Raw genomic sequence first — 18320 nt, 5'->3', positions numbered from 1 at the left:
CAGGCATGTTTTGCAGATGGTGTGTCGGGATGGAAAAGTTACCCATTCAAATTTGATTTAAGAAATCAATTATTGCCAAGTTTCAGATGATGTCTGAGCACCTGTGAAGCACGTTATGTTTGTGTCAGACTTTGCAACCTTTGTGGACAAATCTGTGCAACTTATCTCTTTGCTAATCTTCCCTTGTGTATGGGTTACTACTTTTTTTTGACAAAGACTGTATATCTTATCCTACTTTCTTATAATAGTCAAACCCTCACTCACCCTTAATCTTCTCCATGGTAAATTTAAACAAAGAGTATTTCAGCAGCGTGTTGTTAAACGCTTCATGGAAAACTAAGTCCTGGAATTCTATATTTCAGCAACAAGAACAGTGTTAGACGTCACTCTGTGCCAATGAGGGTGAAGAACACTCTCTGATCTGCTGCTTTCCTCCTGTTTCTTCTTTCAACCTATTTTATCCATGTTGCCAACTGGGACTCCTTCTAACTTCAGTCTAAACAAATAAAGAAATAGATGAAAAAGTAAATAGTTTGAACCAAGTTGGGGGTTGTCTTGGCTGGAAGGTTTTCAAAACACAAGTAGAAACCCTGCAAATCTCTGTGTGAACACTGCAGTGAGAGTTTCTTCGTACACACTTTGACACAGCAGAATGTTCCACACTCAAATAACACCTGGGGGGGCTGTCCAAGTATTTCTTAAGCTGCCCAAGTAAAATGCTACTGTTACATTTGTCTTTTCTTTCCATCTGTTGAAGATTGAGATCTGGTAGAGAGAGGCATCCTGGTATCCTGCAAATCACTCCTGTTAAAGCATTAAAGCTAGGGTTGGTAGTCACGGAAAACTGCATGAATTTGAATGTTGCATTTCCCCAGGACTCCGTCTAACCCCCCCCTCGGAGCTCCTCCAAAACGACGCCCCCGCTCACATGCATGAGCGCCACTGATTCACAATCGGTCCTCAGCACACTGTTTGTGTTTTGCACAACGTCAACTCATGTCTCAGGCAGCGGTAAGAAAACACCAAAACATTCTCATAGTGAAAGTTAAAAACACAAACAAACATGGCTGCTGTTAGTACTCACAACTATCATGCTAGCATTATCCAGTTGTGCCGGTGACACGATATCAGGAGAAGTTATAATACATATAATACTAGGGGTGTAACAATACGTGTATCTGTATCGAGCCATTCGGTACGCCCTGTGAATCGAACAATAAGCAACTTTATATCTATTTGATCAACTTCTGACGAGGCGCTCTGTGCTGAAAGTTCAGAGGATCTGCGCTCGACTCCTCAGGGCTGCATTGTTGAGCGCAGGTCCACTGAACTGCGCACTCCTCCCACATTCATTCAGTCCAAGCTGGTCATGTTTGTTTGTTTTAACTGTGCTTCATATGGAAATCTATATTTCACCATACAACGGTCTGCTGGGTTCATATGTCCATGTATGTGTGTGTGAGCGCGCGCCTGAATGAGAGGGAAGCATGAGTGTCCTCTTTGGCTGCAGAGTAGAGTTGTTCAGGGGTCCTGTACTGTAGTGATGCTAGACTGGGTGATATGTTTTTAAAAGTGTGTATATACATTACTTATTGTCTTATACTGCATGCTGTGTTAGACTTCAGCCTGATACCGGTCAGTGTTTTCCCTGCTGTTAGATTTAAGGTTCCCTCTCTCATAGATCAGGTCTACACCTTGTTCTTTTATTCAACAGATTAAATATCCTTATGTTATTCATCTTATTTACATGACGGGATGTCATTTCTGTCTTTACATGGTTGCACACACAATTCTCCTCTGCGCTCTGTATCGCAGACAGACAGACGGACGGACGGACGGACGGACAGACGGACAGACAGACAGACAGACAGACAGACAGACAGACAGACACACACACACACACACACATACATGCATGCAACCCCCCCATGCACAGCAGAACATGTGTCAGGTATAGCTGCCCCTGATACATTTAATTTAATTTAAAAACTTTTGAACTGAAACAAATGTTGGTAATTTCAATAAACTACAAGTAAAAAAAAGGCATGGCAATTTCTCTTTCTGTATCGTAAACGTATCGAACTGAACCGAAGCGCAAATTCTGTGTATTGTTGCACCCGTATATAATATATATACATTTTCTGTAGGACTTACTAAATGTCATTAATTCTTCTGCTTGTCAGAGTCCTCGTGTTGAGAGCTTTTTAGGCTCTGGACTACAGTCCTGAGCAAAGCACCTCATTGGGTCAGAGGGGACAGGCCTGAGGACGAGCGAAAGGGGCAGTCAGTAGAGTCACAGGAAGCAGAGGCAGGAGACGGGGACTTGGAGTCCACGCCGGGGAAATGTACGCGCAGGAGGCGGGCAGAATGGCAGGACAGGATTTGATTGGTTTCATCATTTGGCTCCTGATGGCAGGGATTGGTTGGTGTTTTCCCAGTTTTACTCCGGCTGTAGATAGCAGCTTTTTTTTCCTTTGTTTTTAAGAACACTTTATGTATTGATTGCCATCGGGACAGAAAGATCATTTCAACTAGTATAACAAAAAGTGGATCTAAATCTGACTACCAACCCCAGCTTTAACTGAAGAGCAATGTCTCATTAACTTTCTCATTCCACTGTTTGGGGGTTAAATGCAGCTGGATGCTGCCGCTGTCACTCTGCTCTTTCTTAGTATTGGGTCATTGTGGAACAGCACATCATTAACATGTCTTATCCAGGCATGGATCGCCTGCTGTGATGGAACAGAACATCATTTGACACCAATAACAAAACATGTGTTTAGATATCTGTGTTTATAAGACGCTGTTGATGCATATTGTCTACAGATCTGACACATACAGAAAATAGAAACAGTTGGAGGCAGGGCAGGAGTGTTTAAAGAGAGGAAAACTGTCGATAATCTGCTTGTGTGTGTGTGTGTGTGTGTGTGTGTGTGTGTGTGTGTGTGTGTGGGTGGGTGGGGGTCTAAAACATGAAAGAATAATGCATTTCAGTGACTTAAAGGTCTCAAAATGAAAAACATTTATTTTTGCCTATACATATAAATTAGTCATCCACCATCCTAACAATCTTGGTAATGTGGAAGGGAGACAGCCTCTGAATTGCTTCTATAAAGTGCTTTGAATTTGCTCCTTTGGTGACACAACAGCAGGAGTGATTTGCATTCTTGCAAAAGCACTTGGCCATCATTCCGCTTCCCGGTATTTTGCACGCACCACTAAAACTACAAGTCCCACAATGCACTGCATGTCAATCGAGGGCCCGCACGCGAGAGCCGTTACCCGACTCCGCTCATCATCAGCCTTATGAAGCTAGTCACCTGCAGTCAACTTTCAGCTTTCCCTCTCCCCCAAAAACGGCGAAACGAAAGGTGGACTTTGAAAACAGGGGGGTTCAAGACAGGTGGGAGGCAGAGTATATGCATGTGCGCAACAGAGGAACTTTTGGGATTAAGATAAATGCATGGCACAACTACGGGGAAAGATCTCTTTGAAGAGGTATCCAGATGTGTAAATGAAATGAGGCTGCCTTTGGATAAGCGTGTGGGACTGACGACGGATGAGCGCCCGCAAAGTGCAGGAAAAAGAGTGGATTAGTGGGCAGGATCCGGGAGAAGATGGGGAGGAAAACAGCGCAGGTGAGCTGACAGTTTATCACTGCATCATACATCAGGAATCGCTGTGTGGCAAAGCCTTAAAAATGGACCATGTGATGAGCACCGTAACATGAGCAGTTAACTTCATAAGAGCCAAAGGTTTAAATCAGCGCCAGTTCCAGTCTTTTCTGGAGGAGTTGGGTTCAGAATATGGTGACTTGCCCCATCACACAGAGGTGCGATGGCTGAGTCAAGAAAAAGTGCTGAAACGGTGTTTCGAGTTGCGTGAGGAGATCTGTCAGTTCATGGAGAGCAAAGGGAAAGACACAACAGAGCTCCGTGATACAAAGTTTCTGTGTGAAGAGGCGTTTCTGTGTGACATCACGAGCCATCTCAATGCGCTCAACCTGCAGCTTCAGGGGCGGGGCCGTGTGATCACAGACATGTACGCTGCAGTGAGGGCTTTTAAAACCACACCGTGTGGGACACGCTGATGCTGCAAGAAAACTTGAGCCATTCTCCGTGCTGCCAAACTACCTGTGTGAACAACTGTTCTCTTTGATTAGGTTAAACAAAACATCTCACAGGAGTCGTCTTACTGATGAACACCTTCACTCAATCCTGAGGATTTCCTCAGCTCAGAGCCTGACCTCAAACATTGATAAACTTGCATCCAAGATGAGATGCTGAGTATCTTAGACTAGTGTGCACCACAGAGCAGCAGACTGAGCTTTAATGTTTCCTTTTTGCACTTTTTCTCACTACCACAGGGCATTTTTTGTTTTCTTTGCAGAACTTTTTTTGCTAATGTTGTTGGCCTGTGGAAAAATATTTTCAAAAGAAATTAGTAAAGCTCATTCATTAGATAAGCTGCAGATTGAGCAATAAGAAATGAATGCAACATATTTTTCATTTTTTAAATGTTTATAGGCAATAACTTAAGCTTTGCTAGTTCAATGTTCAATATGTGCAATAAGTTCATTTCAATAAGTTTTGCAATAAACATTAAACCAGTCCGGCCCCTGACTTGCACCAATTTTTTTATTTTGGCCCTCTGTGTATTTGAGTTTGACACCCCTGCTCTACGCAATTGCTGTTTTGCAGCAGTATGGTAGATTCTTGAAGTTAGATATTCAACCGCATTGTGCTGGTAACAGTTGGTGTTAATTTGAATTTGTGTGCTAACCACTCTACCTCAGAGAGCTTTGACAATGATGGCTTACACATGAAAGGCAAGAAAGAAGGAATAACAATCAGAACTCAATGTACCACTCAGACATGCTGTTGTAACCATGGCTGCAACCCGTCACATCAAGAAAAATATGACTAACCACAAACATGAACTAGCCTGCAATCTGCAGATCGTCACATTTTACAGAGACAGAGCAAATAATGATATTTGAAAAATCTGAAGTTTAAACATAATTCAGACTAAAATCAACACAGCTGCTTAAACATGAAACTCTGCAGTGAGACATCTGTGTGTAACGATGAATGATGGATGCTCTGGCACTGCTGATGGATACACGCTGCAGCGACGTGGAGTCATCCCATATTTTTATTTTTATTTGTGTTCATTCATAGTTTTGATGCCTTCAGTGAGAATCTACAATGTAAATAGTCATGGAAATAAAGAAAACGCATTGAATTTTTGGCCTGTACTGTACGTGTGCATATCTCCAGGTGGTTTGTGATTTATAAAAGGAACATTGCGTAAAGTTTGCATGCGAACGGTTTTATAAATCAGAATTATTTTTGGTGCACGCCATTTCTAGGTTTTCGGAGTACGTACTCTTTCAGTAGGGATTCTACGCACTCTTTTCTAAATGAGACTCCTGGCAGATAAGGATAACACTTATATCACTATCCCGCCATTACTGCACATTAAATCTGACTACAATAATTCCTGTTTATTCCCTTAAGCTTAGACTAATATTTTGTTCATATTTCATGTTGGATGTAAGACTGTTTTAGGCCTAATTTATCAGCTGCAGCCACAGTGATATGGCAAAAGAACATTGAATACAAAAACATGATTGGAAGCAAACGTGCAGTCCTTTTTGTTGTTGTTGTTTTTTGCCTTTTTGTCTATTATTTTTAATAGGACAGCTGACGAGAGACAGGGGAGCAGAGAGTGGGGCAGACATGTCGCAAATGGTCAAGGCCAATTGATTGATCTGTAGGCAGAATTTTCTACAAACTTTGCATCTGCATTTCTTGGTACTAGTCTGCACTCTCAACCCTCAGACTACTTTCAGGCAGCCAATCAGCACAGTGCCTCATTATCCATAGCATCCCCACCCAGTCACATCACTGCATGGGTAAAGAGGTGAGCAACTGAGAGGCTGCAGCTATCCTCCACACAGGCTGAATTTGTTTTGATTTTTGCAAGAAGAATATAAAAAATATGTCCAGAAAATGTAAAGATAAATTAGCCAACATTTGCTTTTCAGGTCAGTGAAAGATATGAAACCTAGATGTCTGTAGATATGTGTGTGCGTTGGAGTAAACAGGTACAAAGTAAACAATATGCTCTGATTTGTGTATGAGTGTGTGTGTGTGTGTGTGTGTGTGTGTGGGGGTGTCTAGTATTTTTGTGTATGCTCATTACTGAAGTTCAAAATAAGTTTAGAAAAGACATGAAACTGTGGATGTGGCTGTGGGTGTGGGTGTTTCAAAGATGATCTGATGCTGCATGTCATTCTTATAAGTGACAGAAAAATAATGTGTGAACTATGGGTACAAAAAATATGCTGATCATGTCCATTGGAATTTACTGGTAGCTAACAGGAAGGAAAGTGACTTGAAAGTGTGATGTGTGACTGAAATAGTGTAGCCATCAAAGTAAATCCAATGACACATTCTGCTTTCTCTTTATACATATAGAAAATGAAATGTGAAAGTGACATGTGACGTGACCTGGGCCTTCATTCAGGTAAAGGTAGCATATACTACATCATAAGCCCAGCACAGCTCATTGTTTGTCTCGTCTGATTTCAGGTGTTCCAGCTGTTTTTGTGGCAGTGTGGGCGATTGTCAGGGCAACGCTAGCAGATGCAAGGTGAGCGAACAAGTCTCACTGTGTCTAAATGCAGATCTTGTTTTGTACAGTAGAAGTTAGAAGACAACTATGAGATGCAATCATTTTTTTAATTGTGCTGACATTTGAATCATCAATGAGTTCCTGTTAAGCATGCATCACTTAATTTACTCAATCATGTCTTATGTGAGCTTCTCATTTAACGGTTTCACTCAGACACATCTGTCTTGAATATTACACTCTACATTTTCATAAATAATTCATTCTAAAACTATAGACGTATAATAGCTGCTAAAATAACCTCCACTTCTTCGCAAATTCTTTTTGCACAATATAGAAATTTTCAAAATTTACACATTTACAATGTAAGGTGGTCTGCAGTAAGTCCTGGACCAGAGTCTGCTCTCTTTAAAGGAATTAGCTGAGGTTCCATCAAGACCCTTGTGCAGCACAGTCATATGCTTGCTCTTAATCTTGCTCTTTTAATTTCGTTAACAAAATGATGACGCTAAATGTTCGTCAACGTCTCTTTTTTTAATGACAAAGACGAGACTATGACGAGTGCTTCACTGATAATAAAAACTCTGACGAACATACGCTATGTTTTGATTTTGTTGACGAAATGATGACGAGACGAAAACATTAGTTGTGGACCATCGGATATTAAGAATCCATGTTTCCCCCCGCTGTGCATCTTTAAAGATAAAGTGATGACTTCCTGTGACAGGATGAGTTATTATCTGAGGGGCTCAGTGTTAGCCTGGTCTCTACCTGCAGCAGGTGTGCTTTATGAACCAGCTCTCCTCACCTCCATTCATCTGTCTCATCTTCATTGATGATTTTTACCCCCGGTGTGCGTTAGTGACAAAGACACAACCGGGGGACGTCTGTGTCTCTGCGTCTACAGCTTGATTTAATCCAGTTTGGTGAAACATCAGACACATTTAGTAAGTTTTGATCAACTCCTTGTCATCAAAGATGCAGATGCATTTCAGAGTCCCGTGAATGGACTGACTGTCCAGTGCGGCTTTCACTGCAGGTGCATTCAGGGACCGTCGTAAATGTGCTACAGCCCTTATATTGTGTTTATGGCATTTTTATTTGATTCAAGATTTTTTCACAGTGGTCACATCAAGAATGTTTTCTTTACATTTTGAAGCAGGGACAGGCTGAATTATTTCACTGAAGATATTACACAAAAGTGTTAAAAGAGTGAAATGTTGACGATTTGAACACTTGGTATAACCCTGATACTGATATCTGATCGACTACATGAGTTATTTAAAGAGAGAAGATGTTTCATCAAAATCAAAGACTAACATGTTTTGAGTTTCCATCGATTAAAACTTGACTAAAACTATAAAGGGCTAAAAAACTAAAATGCGACTAAAACTAACAGACACTTTCATCTAAAAGACTAAGACTAAATCTAAAATAGCCGCCAAAATTAACACTGGCTCAGATGCTGTAGCCCCCACATACTACATATCACATACGTTTCGCTTCCATTCTGCAGGCACCAGCGGCTTGAGAATCTTACTTTTGGAGTTCTAAAGGTGTGGCTTTCAGTGGCCAGTTACTTGGATGCAGAAAATAATCACAACCATACCACAACATTGACCTTTAAAGCTGGGGTTGGTAATCAGATTTAGATACACTTTTTGTTATACTGGTTAAAATGATCTTTATGTCCTGATGGCAATCAATACATGATGTGTTCTTAAAAAAGAGTGAAAAAAAACTGCTATCTACAGCCGGAGTAAACCTGGGAAAATACTAACCAATCACCGTTTTTTGGCTCCCCAAATTTTAAACCAATCAAATCCCGTCCTGCAGTTCTGCCCTCCTCCTGCGCGTACATTTCCCAGGCGTGCACTCCTCCGAGTCCCCGTCTCCTGCCTCTACTTCCCCTGACTCTATTTACTGCCCCTCTCGCTCGTCCTCGGGCCTGTCCCCTCTGACCTGATGAGGTCAGGACTGTAGTCCGGATCAGAGTCTAAAAAGCTCTCACCAACAAGCAGAATAATTAATGATGTTCAGTAAGTCCTACAGAAATGTAGATGTACTGTAGCGTCCGTCCGGACGCTGTAGTGATGACGAGCCGATTCGTGAACACGTTGATCTTTAATAACCGGTCACTGTCGGCCGTGATCACGCCAACCAACAAAACAACAATCAATGTTTGAATGAATGAAAAACTTCTCCTCTCCTCTCTCCCGCTTACACACTCTACACCTCTCCTGATGCCTTCACTGACCGTCAACACTGTAGGAATTGAGAACATCTACACTGAACATGTTTAACAAACAGTAGAGCTGTCACAGTATTATATATGTATTATAACTTTTCTCCTGATATCGTGTCACCAGTACAACTGGATAATGCTAGAATGATAGTTGTGAGTGCTAACAGCAGCCATGTTTGTTTGTGTTTTTAACTTTCACTATGATAATGTTTTGTTGAGGACCGGTTTTGAATCAGTCACCATCATATGGTCGAGAATCAGCGGCGCTCGTGCATGTGAGCGGGGGGGCGTCGTTTTGGAGGAGCTCTGAGGGAGGAGGGGAGGGGTCAGACGGAGTCATGAGGAAAAGCTACATTCAAATTCATGCTGGTTTACCGAGACTACCAACCCTAGCTTTAAGACATATAGAGTGGCCAAAACAAACCGTCATCCTGGCAGATGATTGAGTGATGCTATTCATTCATCAATATACATTCATATTGGCATTCTTAATAATGGATAGTTGGTTAAGGCCAATGTACTGTATGTGTATCAGTATATCTGATGTATGTGTTATGCTAGTTATATGATCAAAGGGAAAATCAACCTTAGTGGTCGCATTAGTTGACAGCTATTCGAAAGCTGTTTTCCACTACATACATGGTTTCTAGTGCTGTAGTTTCACATCAGCCACTTCAGCAGACATTAGTAAGATATCCCTCACACTGCCACCCACTGGCCAAAGGTGGTTAGTGTAGCAAGTCCTCAAATCAAGATGGCTGACAGAAAGTCATAAATACAATCCTTGCTGTTCAAGAAGGAGCGTGCAGCTGACATTTTTTTGTGGCACGCTGCAAGTTTCATTCCACGTGTTTCTATGAAAGGGCTCAAATCCACATTCAAGCCTGGTAGTTTAGTGTCTCAAGTGTGTGTTTTACTTTATACGATAGGAACACTTCAGAACCCATAGAAAGAAAACCTTCAGAGCTCAAGAACAAGATGTTGAGTTCAAGCTCTCCATCCCAGGGGACATGTGACAACCTAAAAACATTTCTGTTGAAGTAACACGAAAGAAAAACAATGATTTTGTTCATGCATTATACATGAATGAATCAATGAAATGAATTGTTTGTTGCATTACAGTGATGCATAATTTCTGCTCTGTTGGACACTTATGTAACTTGTTTAAAATTAACACTCCAAAAAAGTGTCACTTTGCATGTAGGAGTAAAAATAACAGAAATGTTTAAAAATGTTTCTCTGATAATTCATGCAAAAAATCACAGAACAGTTTGTCCATTGAATAGTTAAAGCATACATCTTTAGTCATTCCAGTTCAGTGTACTCTGATCTGTTGAATCTAAATGAGGACCTTCAGGGTATCAGCCCTCTGTAGCTGATGTGACGGGGTGTTGGTGACAAAAATGGTGAGTCCATCCTAAGGAAAGGAATGTGGGTGTGGGTTGCAGAATCCAAACTGAAGGCATATTGTGTCTTTCAAATCATTGTTAGGTTACAGGGCATGGGGCTTGTTCTATAGGCCATTTGCATTTTAACTGATAGAAAGTAGAAACAGAAAGAGATGGGCAGTCTCACTGCTATGAAGTTCAGCATGGACTGCTTTAAGATGATGTCTACGTTCTTCTGAAATGAATAGAGCAAGAATCCCTTCAAAAGTTCATCTGTGAGGCAGGTGACCTTCATGAACCCTAAAAATATGTAATCTCATCCAGACCTGTGCCAGGGCAGCATGAGGAATCTCATTATGCAGGTGTCACGATGTGTCTCTGTTAGAGAACAGAGACTAAGCCCAGTTTTAGAACAAAAAGAGAATGAATTGAGGCTCTTAACTATCATTAGTTTTCTGAGAGGGCAAATTATTTTATGAACTTTCCTGGTTCATAGTCACGAGATAGTGTCACGGCAAGATAAAGGATTTATATTCTGTCAATGTTCCTTTGTGTTTTTGCAGAGGATTGGAACACTTTTTGAATTCTCAGCAGATACCAATTACCAAACTTGCCTTTCCCTCCGACCTACTGTGACTAGGCTGCGTGTTCACACGTCACACTTTCCTGAGCCCACTGCACTTTCAGCTACAGGAGCGCGCAAAAAGCTGCTTCTCCATTCTCATGGTCACGCTTCATATAGGAAAGGTGCTTCTTCATTAACAAGGAGAACAAATCTTGTAACATGTTTTACGGCGTGTTTCCACAAGGTTCCTTTAACTAAGAGGCTGCTGTCCTTGGTCACATCTGAGGTCCAAGTACAAAGTGTTCCTATATGAAGAGTTTTCTGACACAAAACCAAAGGCCGGCTGCTGAATGTGTTCATTAATGCGAAAAAGAAAAAACCCTGGTTTGAAGATATTCTGCAGAATACAGCCTGAGCAGCTCTCAAGCTGAGGAAAGGGCTGGCACAGCTCCTGACCGGATCCAAATGAAACACTCAAAGGAGTAGCAGTAGAATACAGGAGAAAAGAAGGTAAGCTTTCTGACCTGTGCCACAGCTGTGAAAAAGAGTGAGCAGGTGAATCATGCTCAGAGTTTCCTGCCAGCTTGTTTCTTATGTTGTGACACTTTGAAGGACAAAATGATTTATAGGTGCAGTCGAATAGTTATTTAGTTCCACCCAGATGTGCCTTTTTCCAGATGATTCATGAGTTTGAAGTTATTTGATGTAAAAAAAAATTCCATGTGATTCACTGTAGTGAGTGTAACACTTGAAGTATAACATTTTTCATCTTCAGATCATAATAGGAGTCATCGCCCCTAACCCCAAGTACTGACATTTTTTCCCTTTCAGTTTTGTTCAGAAAATAATTAATTAATAACTAATGAATGAATTCAGTAATCTTAGGGGTGCAATGGATAAAAAAAACCTCATGGTTCGGATTGTATCACGGTTTTGAGTCACGGATCGGATCATTTTTCGGATCAGCATTATTTTGTAAAACACTTGTAAACTTTTTCCCTTTAAATAAAAATAACATTCAACTCAAAATGTCCAATTCAGGCATTTAAATTATATGAGAACAATTTAAAGTGCAATTTAAGGCATTTCTTCTTCCTTTAAGAAGAGGGGGCAGTCTGCAGGATGGGGCTCCTCATCTCAAGGATTCAAGGATTTAAGGATTCAAGGTTTTTTATCGTCATACCAATACAAGCTGTCGCATGATATTGAATGAAATTTCGTTTCTCAGGGCCCGTATAAAGCCAAAAAAAAGAGCATACAATTAAGGGAAGACATAGTAATAAATGTAAAAATATAAATACAAATATAAATATAAAAATAATGTGCATAGTGCAATTGAATGTGCAAATGTACAGTGTGCAAGTTTTGAGGTAGTCCGTTTTATTGTACAGTCATGGCCAAAAGTTTTGAGAATGACACAACTATTAATTTTCACAAAGTCTGCTGTTTCAGTTTTTATAATGACAATTTGCATATACTCCAGAATGTTATGAGGAGTGATCAGCTCAACTGCAATTAATTACAAAGTCCCTCTTTGCCTTGAAAATGAACTTTATCACCAAAAACACATTTCCACTGCATTTCAGCCCTGCCACAAAAGGACCAGCTAACATAATTTCAATGACACACAGGTGTCACACACATTAACACAGGTGTGGGTGTTGATGAGGACAAGGCTGGCGATCAATCTGTCATGATCAAGTGACTGGACACTTTAAAAGGAAGATGGTGCATGACACCATTGTTCCTCATCTGTTAGCCATGGTTACCTGCAAGGAAACACGTGCAGCCATCATTGCATTGCACAAAAAGGGCCTAACAGGGAAGTTTATAGCAGCGAGTAAGATTGCACCTCAGTCAACCGTCTATCCAATTATCAAGAACTTCAAGGAGAGAGGTTCAATTGTTGCCAAACAGGCTCCAGGGCGCCCAAGAAAGTCCAGCAAGCGCCAGGACCGTCTCCTGAAGGTGTTACAGCTGCGGGATCGGGCCACCACCAGTGCAGAGCTTGCTCAGGAATGGCAGCAGGCAGGTGTGAGTGCATCTGCACGCACAGTGAGGTGAAGACTTTTGGAGGAAGGCCTGGTGTCAAGGAGGGCAGCAAAGAAGCCACTTCTCTCCAGTAAAAACATCAGGGACAGACTGATATTCTGCAGAAGGTACAGGGACTGGACTGCTGAGGACTGGGGTAAAGTCATTTTCTCTGATGAATCCCCTTTCCGATTGTGTGGGGCATCTGGAGGAAGGCTTGTTCGGAGAAGACGAGGTGAGCGCTACCATCAGTCCTGTCTCTTGCCAACAGTGAAGCATCCTGAGACCATTCATGTGTGGGGTTGCTTTTCGGTCAAGGGAGTGGGCTCTCTCACAATCTTGCCTAAAAACACAGCCATGAATAAAGAATGGTACCAGAACGTCCTCCGAGGGCAACTTCTCCCAAACATCCAAGGGCAGTTTGGTGATGAAGAATGCCTTTTCCAGCATGATGGAGCACCTTGCCATAAAGCAAAAGTCATAACAAAATGGCTCGGGGAACAAAACATTAAGATTTTGGGCCCTTGGCCAGGAAACTCCCCAGATCTTAATCCCATTGAGAACTTGTGGTCAAGCAGCAGACTTTGTGAAAATGTAATATTTGTATCATTCTCAAAACTTTTGGCCATGACTGTACTGTTCCTGTCAGAGTCTGTATGGCTGGGAGCGGCCGAGACTACAGAGCACCACCAGAGTTCAGCAGTCTTACAGCCTCAGGAAAGAAGCTGTTCCTCATTCTGGTGGTTCTGCTTTTGATGCTCCACAGCCTCCTGCCTGAGGGGAGAGGAGCAAACAGTTTGTGTACAGGGTGGGAGGTGTCCTTCATGATGCCAGAGGCCCTTTTTCTGCAGCTGCTGGTGTAAATGTCTGTGGTTGATGGTAAGCTGTTCCCTACAATCCTCTGTGCGGCCTTCATCACCCTCTGCAGAGTCTTCTTCTCTGCAGCAGAGCAGCTGCCATGCTACACAGTGATGCAGGAGCACAGGACGCTGTCCACCACACATCTGTAGAAGGAGTTCAGAGCTGAGCTCCCAAGTCCTGCACGCCTCAGCTTCCAAAGAAAGTAGAGGCGCTGGTGGGCCTTCTTTACCAGACAGGAAGTGTTCATTCTCCAGATGAGGTCCTCAGAAAGAAGTATTCCCAGGTACATGAAGCTGGGGACCACTTCCACAGCTGCTCCTCCGATGTGCAGGGGAGGGGGTTGGTGTCTGCCCTTCCTGAAGTCCACGATCATCTCCTTTGTCTTTTTGGAGTTGATGCAGAGGTTGTTCTCCCTGCACCAACCCTCCAGATGCTCCACCTCCTGTCTGTACTGGGACTCATCCTTGTTTGTGATGCGTCCCACCACAGCTGTGTCATCCGCAAACTTAACAATATGACAGCTCGGGTGTTTTGCTGAGCAGTCATATGTCAGTAGGGTGAACAGGAGGGGGCTCAGCACGCAGCCCTGGGGAGAGCCAGTGTTGAGGGTGACAGAGGAGGAGGAGATGTCGTGGATTTTAATAGCCTGCTTCCTGTTCAGTCCAGGACCCAGTTTCTGATGTGAGGGCTCAGTCCGAGAGTCATCACTCTGCTGCTATGAAATGTACAGTCATAGTAATGTAGCTTTCCGTTGCCCTGGAAGTCCACCCGTCTGTGGTGAGCGCAACAGACGATACCCGGGATAATTCCTCCACTATTTTTGTATTCTCCTCCTCATACAGACTTGGCACAATCGTCTCGCTGAGGTGGGTGCGCGACGGAATTTCATAACGTAGCTCAAGCACATTCAGCATTTGCTTAAACCCCTTTGCCCAACGGAGTATGGCCTCATGTCTGCAGCAATAAACACCCCAATAGCTTTAGTAATAGCTTTAGCCCGGTCGGATTCTGCAGCAAAGGGCTGCTTAAATGCCGCAGTGATAAGCGGTTGTTGAGCAGCCTTTGTCTTGGCTCCTGTCGCTGACACACCAGGGTGATGTCGCTTAAAATGGGTGGCCATGCTCGATGTATTTCCACTCTCAGACGGCTTTCACAAAGCCTACATACCGTAATTGTTTAGTCCACCAACCTTCTTCCTTCATCACTGTATTTCACAGGGAAACCAAAATGCTCCCATACATGTGACTTAAAAGATGCAGGGTGTTTTTCAAGTTCCTCTGCTCCTTCACTTGCCATGACTACCGCTGCGATTGATGAGTGAGTGTGGATTGAACATGCGGTCATCATGTGAACACGCACAACTTTTTTTTTTTTTCGTCAACCAACCCGAACCTTGGAGAGGCATCTGTATGGATCACGGATCAACGATGATCCGTTGCACCACTAGTAATCATCTTCAGTATCATTGTGATTGGCATCAAAGTTTTCTGAATTTAACTTGTATTAAGCCGTAGGAGTCATCACAGTTTTTGCATTTGGTCACCGTCACAAAAAGGAAACACAGCTATGTTACCATGGCGCACTAATAAAGGAATAATAATCCGACCAGAATGAAAATACTTCATGTAGGGTAAATACTTCAGTTGGAGGAGAGAGGTTAGAAATACGTTTCTTTTGAGTTTCCAGTTGAGAGAGGGTGGTTTATGATGACATCAATTCAGTATCCATATAAACACTTCACCCAGTTCTTTCTTTCTTATTTGGGTAAAATAATTTGTACTCCACTTTTCTGCACCACATGACAATTTCTGCTTTTGTTATTACTGGAATAAATAAATTGCAGTAGCTAATAAGACTTGCCTGTTGCAGACACGGCTTTAGCTTTATGCTTTAAAAGATCTTGGGATTGTTGAACATCAGCATGGTCAAAATAAAAAGGAAAAGTAGATCAATTATAGATGTCCAAAGTCACAGACACAAGGAGGATGAAATATCTGGCTCAAAGCAAGGGTAATATATTTTGTACAAAAAAGCAGAGAGGTGTTTGTTAACAACTGGAAAAAGAAAGAACAAGTTTATTTTCTGCCATTTTAAGCACTCCAGACCAGCAGGACAACTCTGCACATGTCAAATTGATTATATTCTGTTCAGATGCTTTATGCTGTGAAAAGTGTGGATGTAAAGCCATGACCGGCTCTCAGTTATTATCCTACATGTCTTCATAATCAGTCAGAGCCATAGACATAATGTGTATATATAATGGATGTAGTATCCGTGACGTCACCCATCTGTTCCGGAGTGCTGTTGTGAAGCCAATCGACGGCGGCAGCCATATTGGAAATGCGGAACTCAACCAGGCAGAGTGTGAGGTAAAGAGGCGGGGTTTGAACCTCCTAGCCAACAGCTATGTGTTCCCGTCCGGGAGTCACGTCAGTCATGTTCTTATTTGGGCAAAAACTCATAATCTTAATATCTTCTGAACCGTCACGTTAGCAAAGAATTCACCCTCGTACAGTGTTTGTTGAGAGTTGAGAGATTAGCCACATAGAGCGTGTTTCTGCAGCCAGCCTCAAGCGGATTCTTGATGAATTGTAGTTTATAACACTTACACATGGGCTTCATAAGCTGTCCGTGATGAAACTAACACATTGAAACTTATATTCACGTGTCAAACTTCTGTCAGATAATATCAGAGAGAGGAGATCTCTGAAGGACGTGAGCTCAATGTAATGTGAAATAAAAGTGTGTGTAAACCAAGCGGCAACCTCCGGTCTAAAAATATGAGTCAATGCGGAAGTGTTAAAAGCTGCAGTTCATCGAGGATCCGCTTGAGGCTGGCTCCGGAAGTACCGGAAGTCACATACACATGAATGGGAAAAAGACAATCTTTGCAGCATTAATAAACATGTTTACAGCCTGGTACAAAAGACGAGTGTGGTCTGAATAGCTCATTTCTCGATGTCCTCTCACTGTGAGGGGGGTGAATTTTTTTCTGATTCGGCAATTTCAAAGATATTGAGATTACCAGTCTTCCAATGAGAGGCACAGCTGCCTGCAGGAACACTGCAGCTGTTGGCTAGGAGGCTCAAAGCCCGCCTCTTTACGTCACACTGGCTCGACAGAAGCAATATGGCTGCCACTCCCGATTGGCTTCAAAACAGCGTTCAGAAACAGATGGGTGACGTTACGGATACTATGTCTATATTTTTTACAGTCTATGGTTGTAAACTTGGAACACTGCAGTGAGACCGTGCGTAATGATGAATGATGGATGCTATTTCTTTATTCATATAGCTGTGTATATAGAGATTGATGTATAGTGATTGCATGCTATAACCTTTCATTCATCTTCTCGTGATATTGTGTTGACACTGGTAAAGTTTGAGTATAGCGAGCTCTTCCAATTTCATTTAATCAATTTTGTATTATCGGTGTATATTTTGACATGTATGTCCATGTACTGTATGTACCCATGTAGATGTATATATATTCATGCATATGACTATTTATGGGTATGCGTATGTATGCACTTATGCAGGCGTGTCTATGCTTATACATGTCAGTGCAGGCAGATCTATGTGGGTATAGATTAATTAACTACTTCTTTCTAAATGAGGTTTTGGTCAGCTATGCATTCTTTTTTTTCTCTTCAGTGGTTGTGATGGGATGGTACAGCTGTTTTTTATTTCAATGATGTATCGTGAACCCTGATTTTACATCCTAATTGGGGGGGTTAACTCCGAATTTCAGAAAAAAAACAAATTAAGTCTAAATACAGAAGTGATTTTAATAGGACTATAGTAATGTTTCACAAACTGTTTGGCCTGAAAAGATGTGTCACGTGCTTTAGCAATAAAAGTCCCATCAAATAGGCGTTGGTAACAGCATTCCCCTTAAATGGATGTAATGGGCCAAGACCATCCATAAAATGTAGTCCAAACCAAATGTACTTAAAAAAAAATTGGAAAATCATACGTTGGTTGAAGTGTATTTTATAAGCAGAAAAAGCAGAGAAAGATACATATTGGTGCAGTCTAGTTGATTTCTTTAAGAGTGCAGAGTTTAATTTAGTTTAATTTGTGTAATAACAAAGTACTTGTACCTTTTATCTTTTTGCAGGCAGAGGTTTTGACCACTGAGTCAAGTGCTGGTTTTCAAAGATTCTGAAGTACTTTTTATTCATTCTTGCAAAATATCCCCCCATTGTATCACGGTGAGATTTCAATCATTTACCTTTGTTGGATCATAGTGTTACAGCAACAGGGAAATCATGTAATAGACACCATACCATCAGATAAACATGCAGAGAGGGTGTCAAGTAACAGTTTCACAAATAGTTTGAAATGATGATCATTTAACAGCCTCAGCATCCTCAGACATTTCCCTTTGTTCAATCCTCTCAGATACAAAACAAAGTTGTTCATGTGGCATCTTTCTCAAATAGAAGTGTTGCTTTAAAATAGAGTCATTCTTAACAGTATTCAGAGCTGTGTGAAGAAGATGAATAACACCACACAGTATAAATGTTACATTTAAAGTTAGTACTCTTTTAATTGTTGTAACGCTGGATGGAAGTTTAGCATGAGACAACAGC

General features: G+C 41.8%; 1 protein-coding gene across 1 annotated transcript in view; it reads left to right on the top strand.

Moving 5' to 3' along the window:
- pth2ra (parathyroid hormone 2 receptor a) overlaps window positions 1-18320 on the top strand; it is a 401963-nt gene that overhangs the window by 316167 nt on the left and 67476 nt on the right. The window contains exon 8 of the mRNA XM_034693914.1: window positions 6597-6657. Coding sequence (XP_034549805.1) covers window positions 6597-6657 — 61 coding nt within the window. The remainder of the gene's footprint in view (window positions 1-6596; window positions 6658-18320) is intronic.

The sequence above is a fragment of the Notolabrus celidotus genome, chromosome 10, assembly GCF_009762535.1.
Source record: "Notolabrus celidotus isolate fNotCel1 chromosome 10, fNotCel1.pri, whole genome shotgun sequence".
Classification (NCBI taxonomy): domain Eukaryota; kingdom Metazoa; phylum Chordata; class Actinopteri; order Labriformes; family Labridae; genus Notolabrus; species Notolabrus celidotus.
This window is presented reverse-complemented; position numbering and strand designations above follow the sequence as displayed.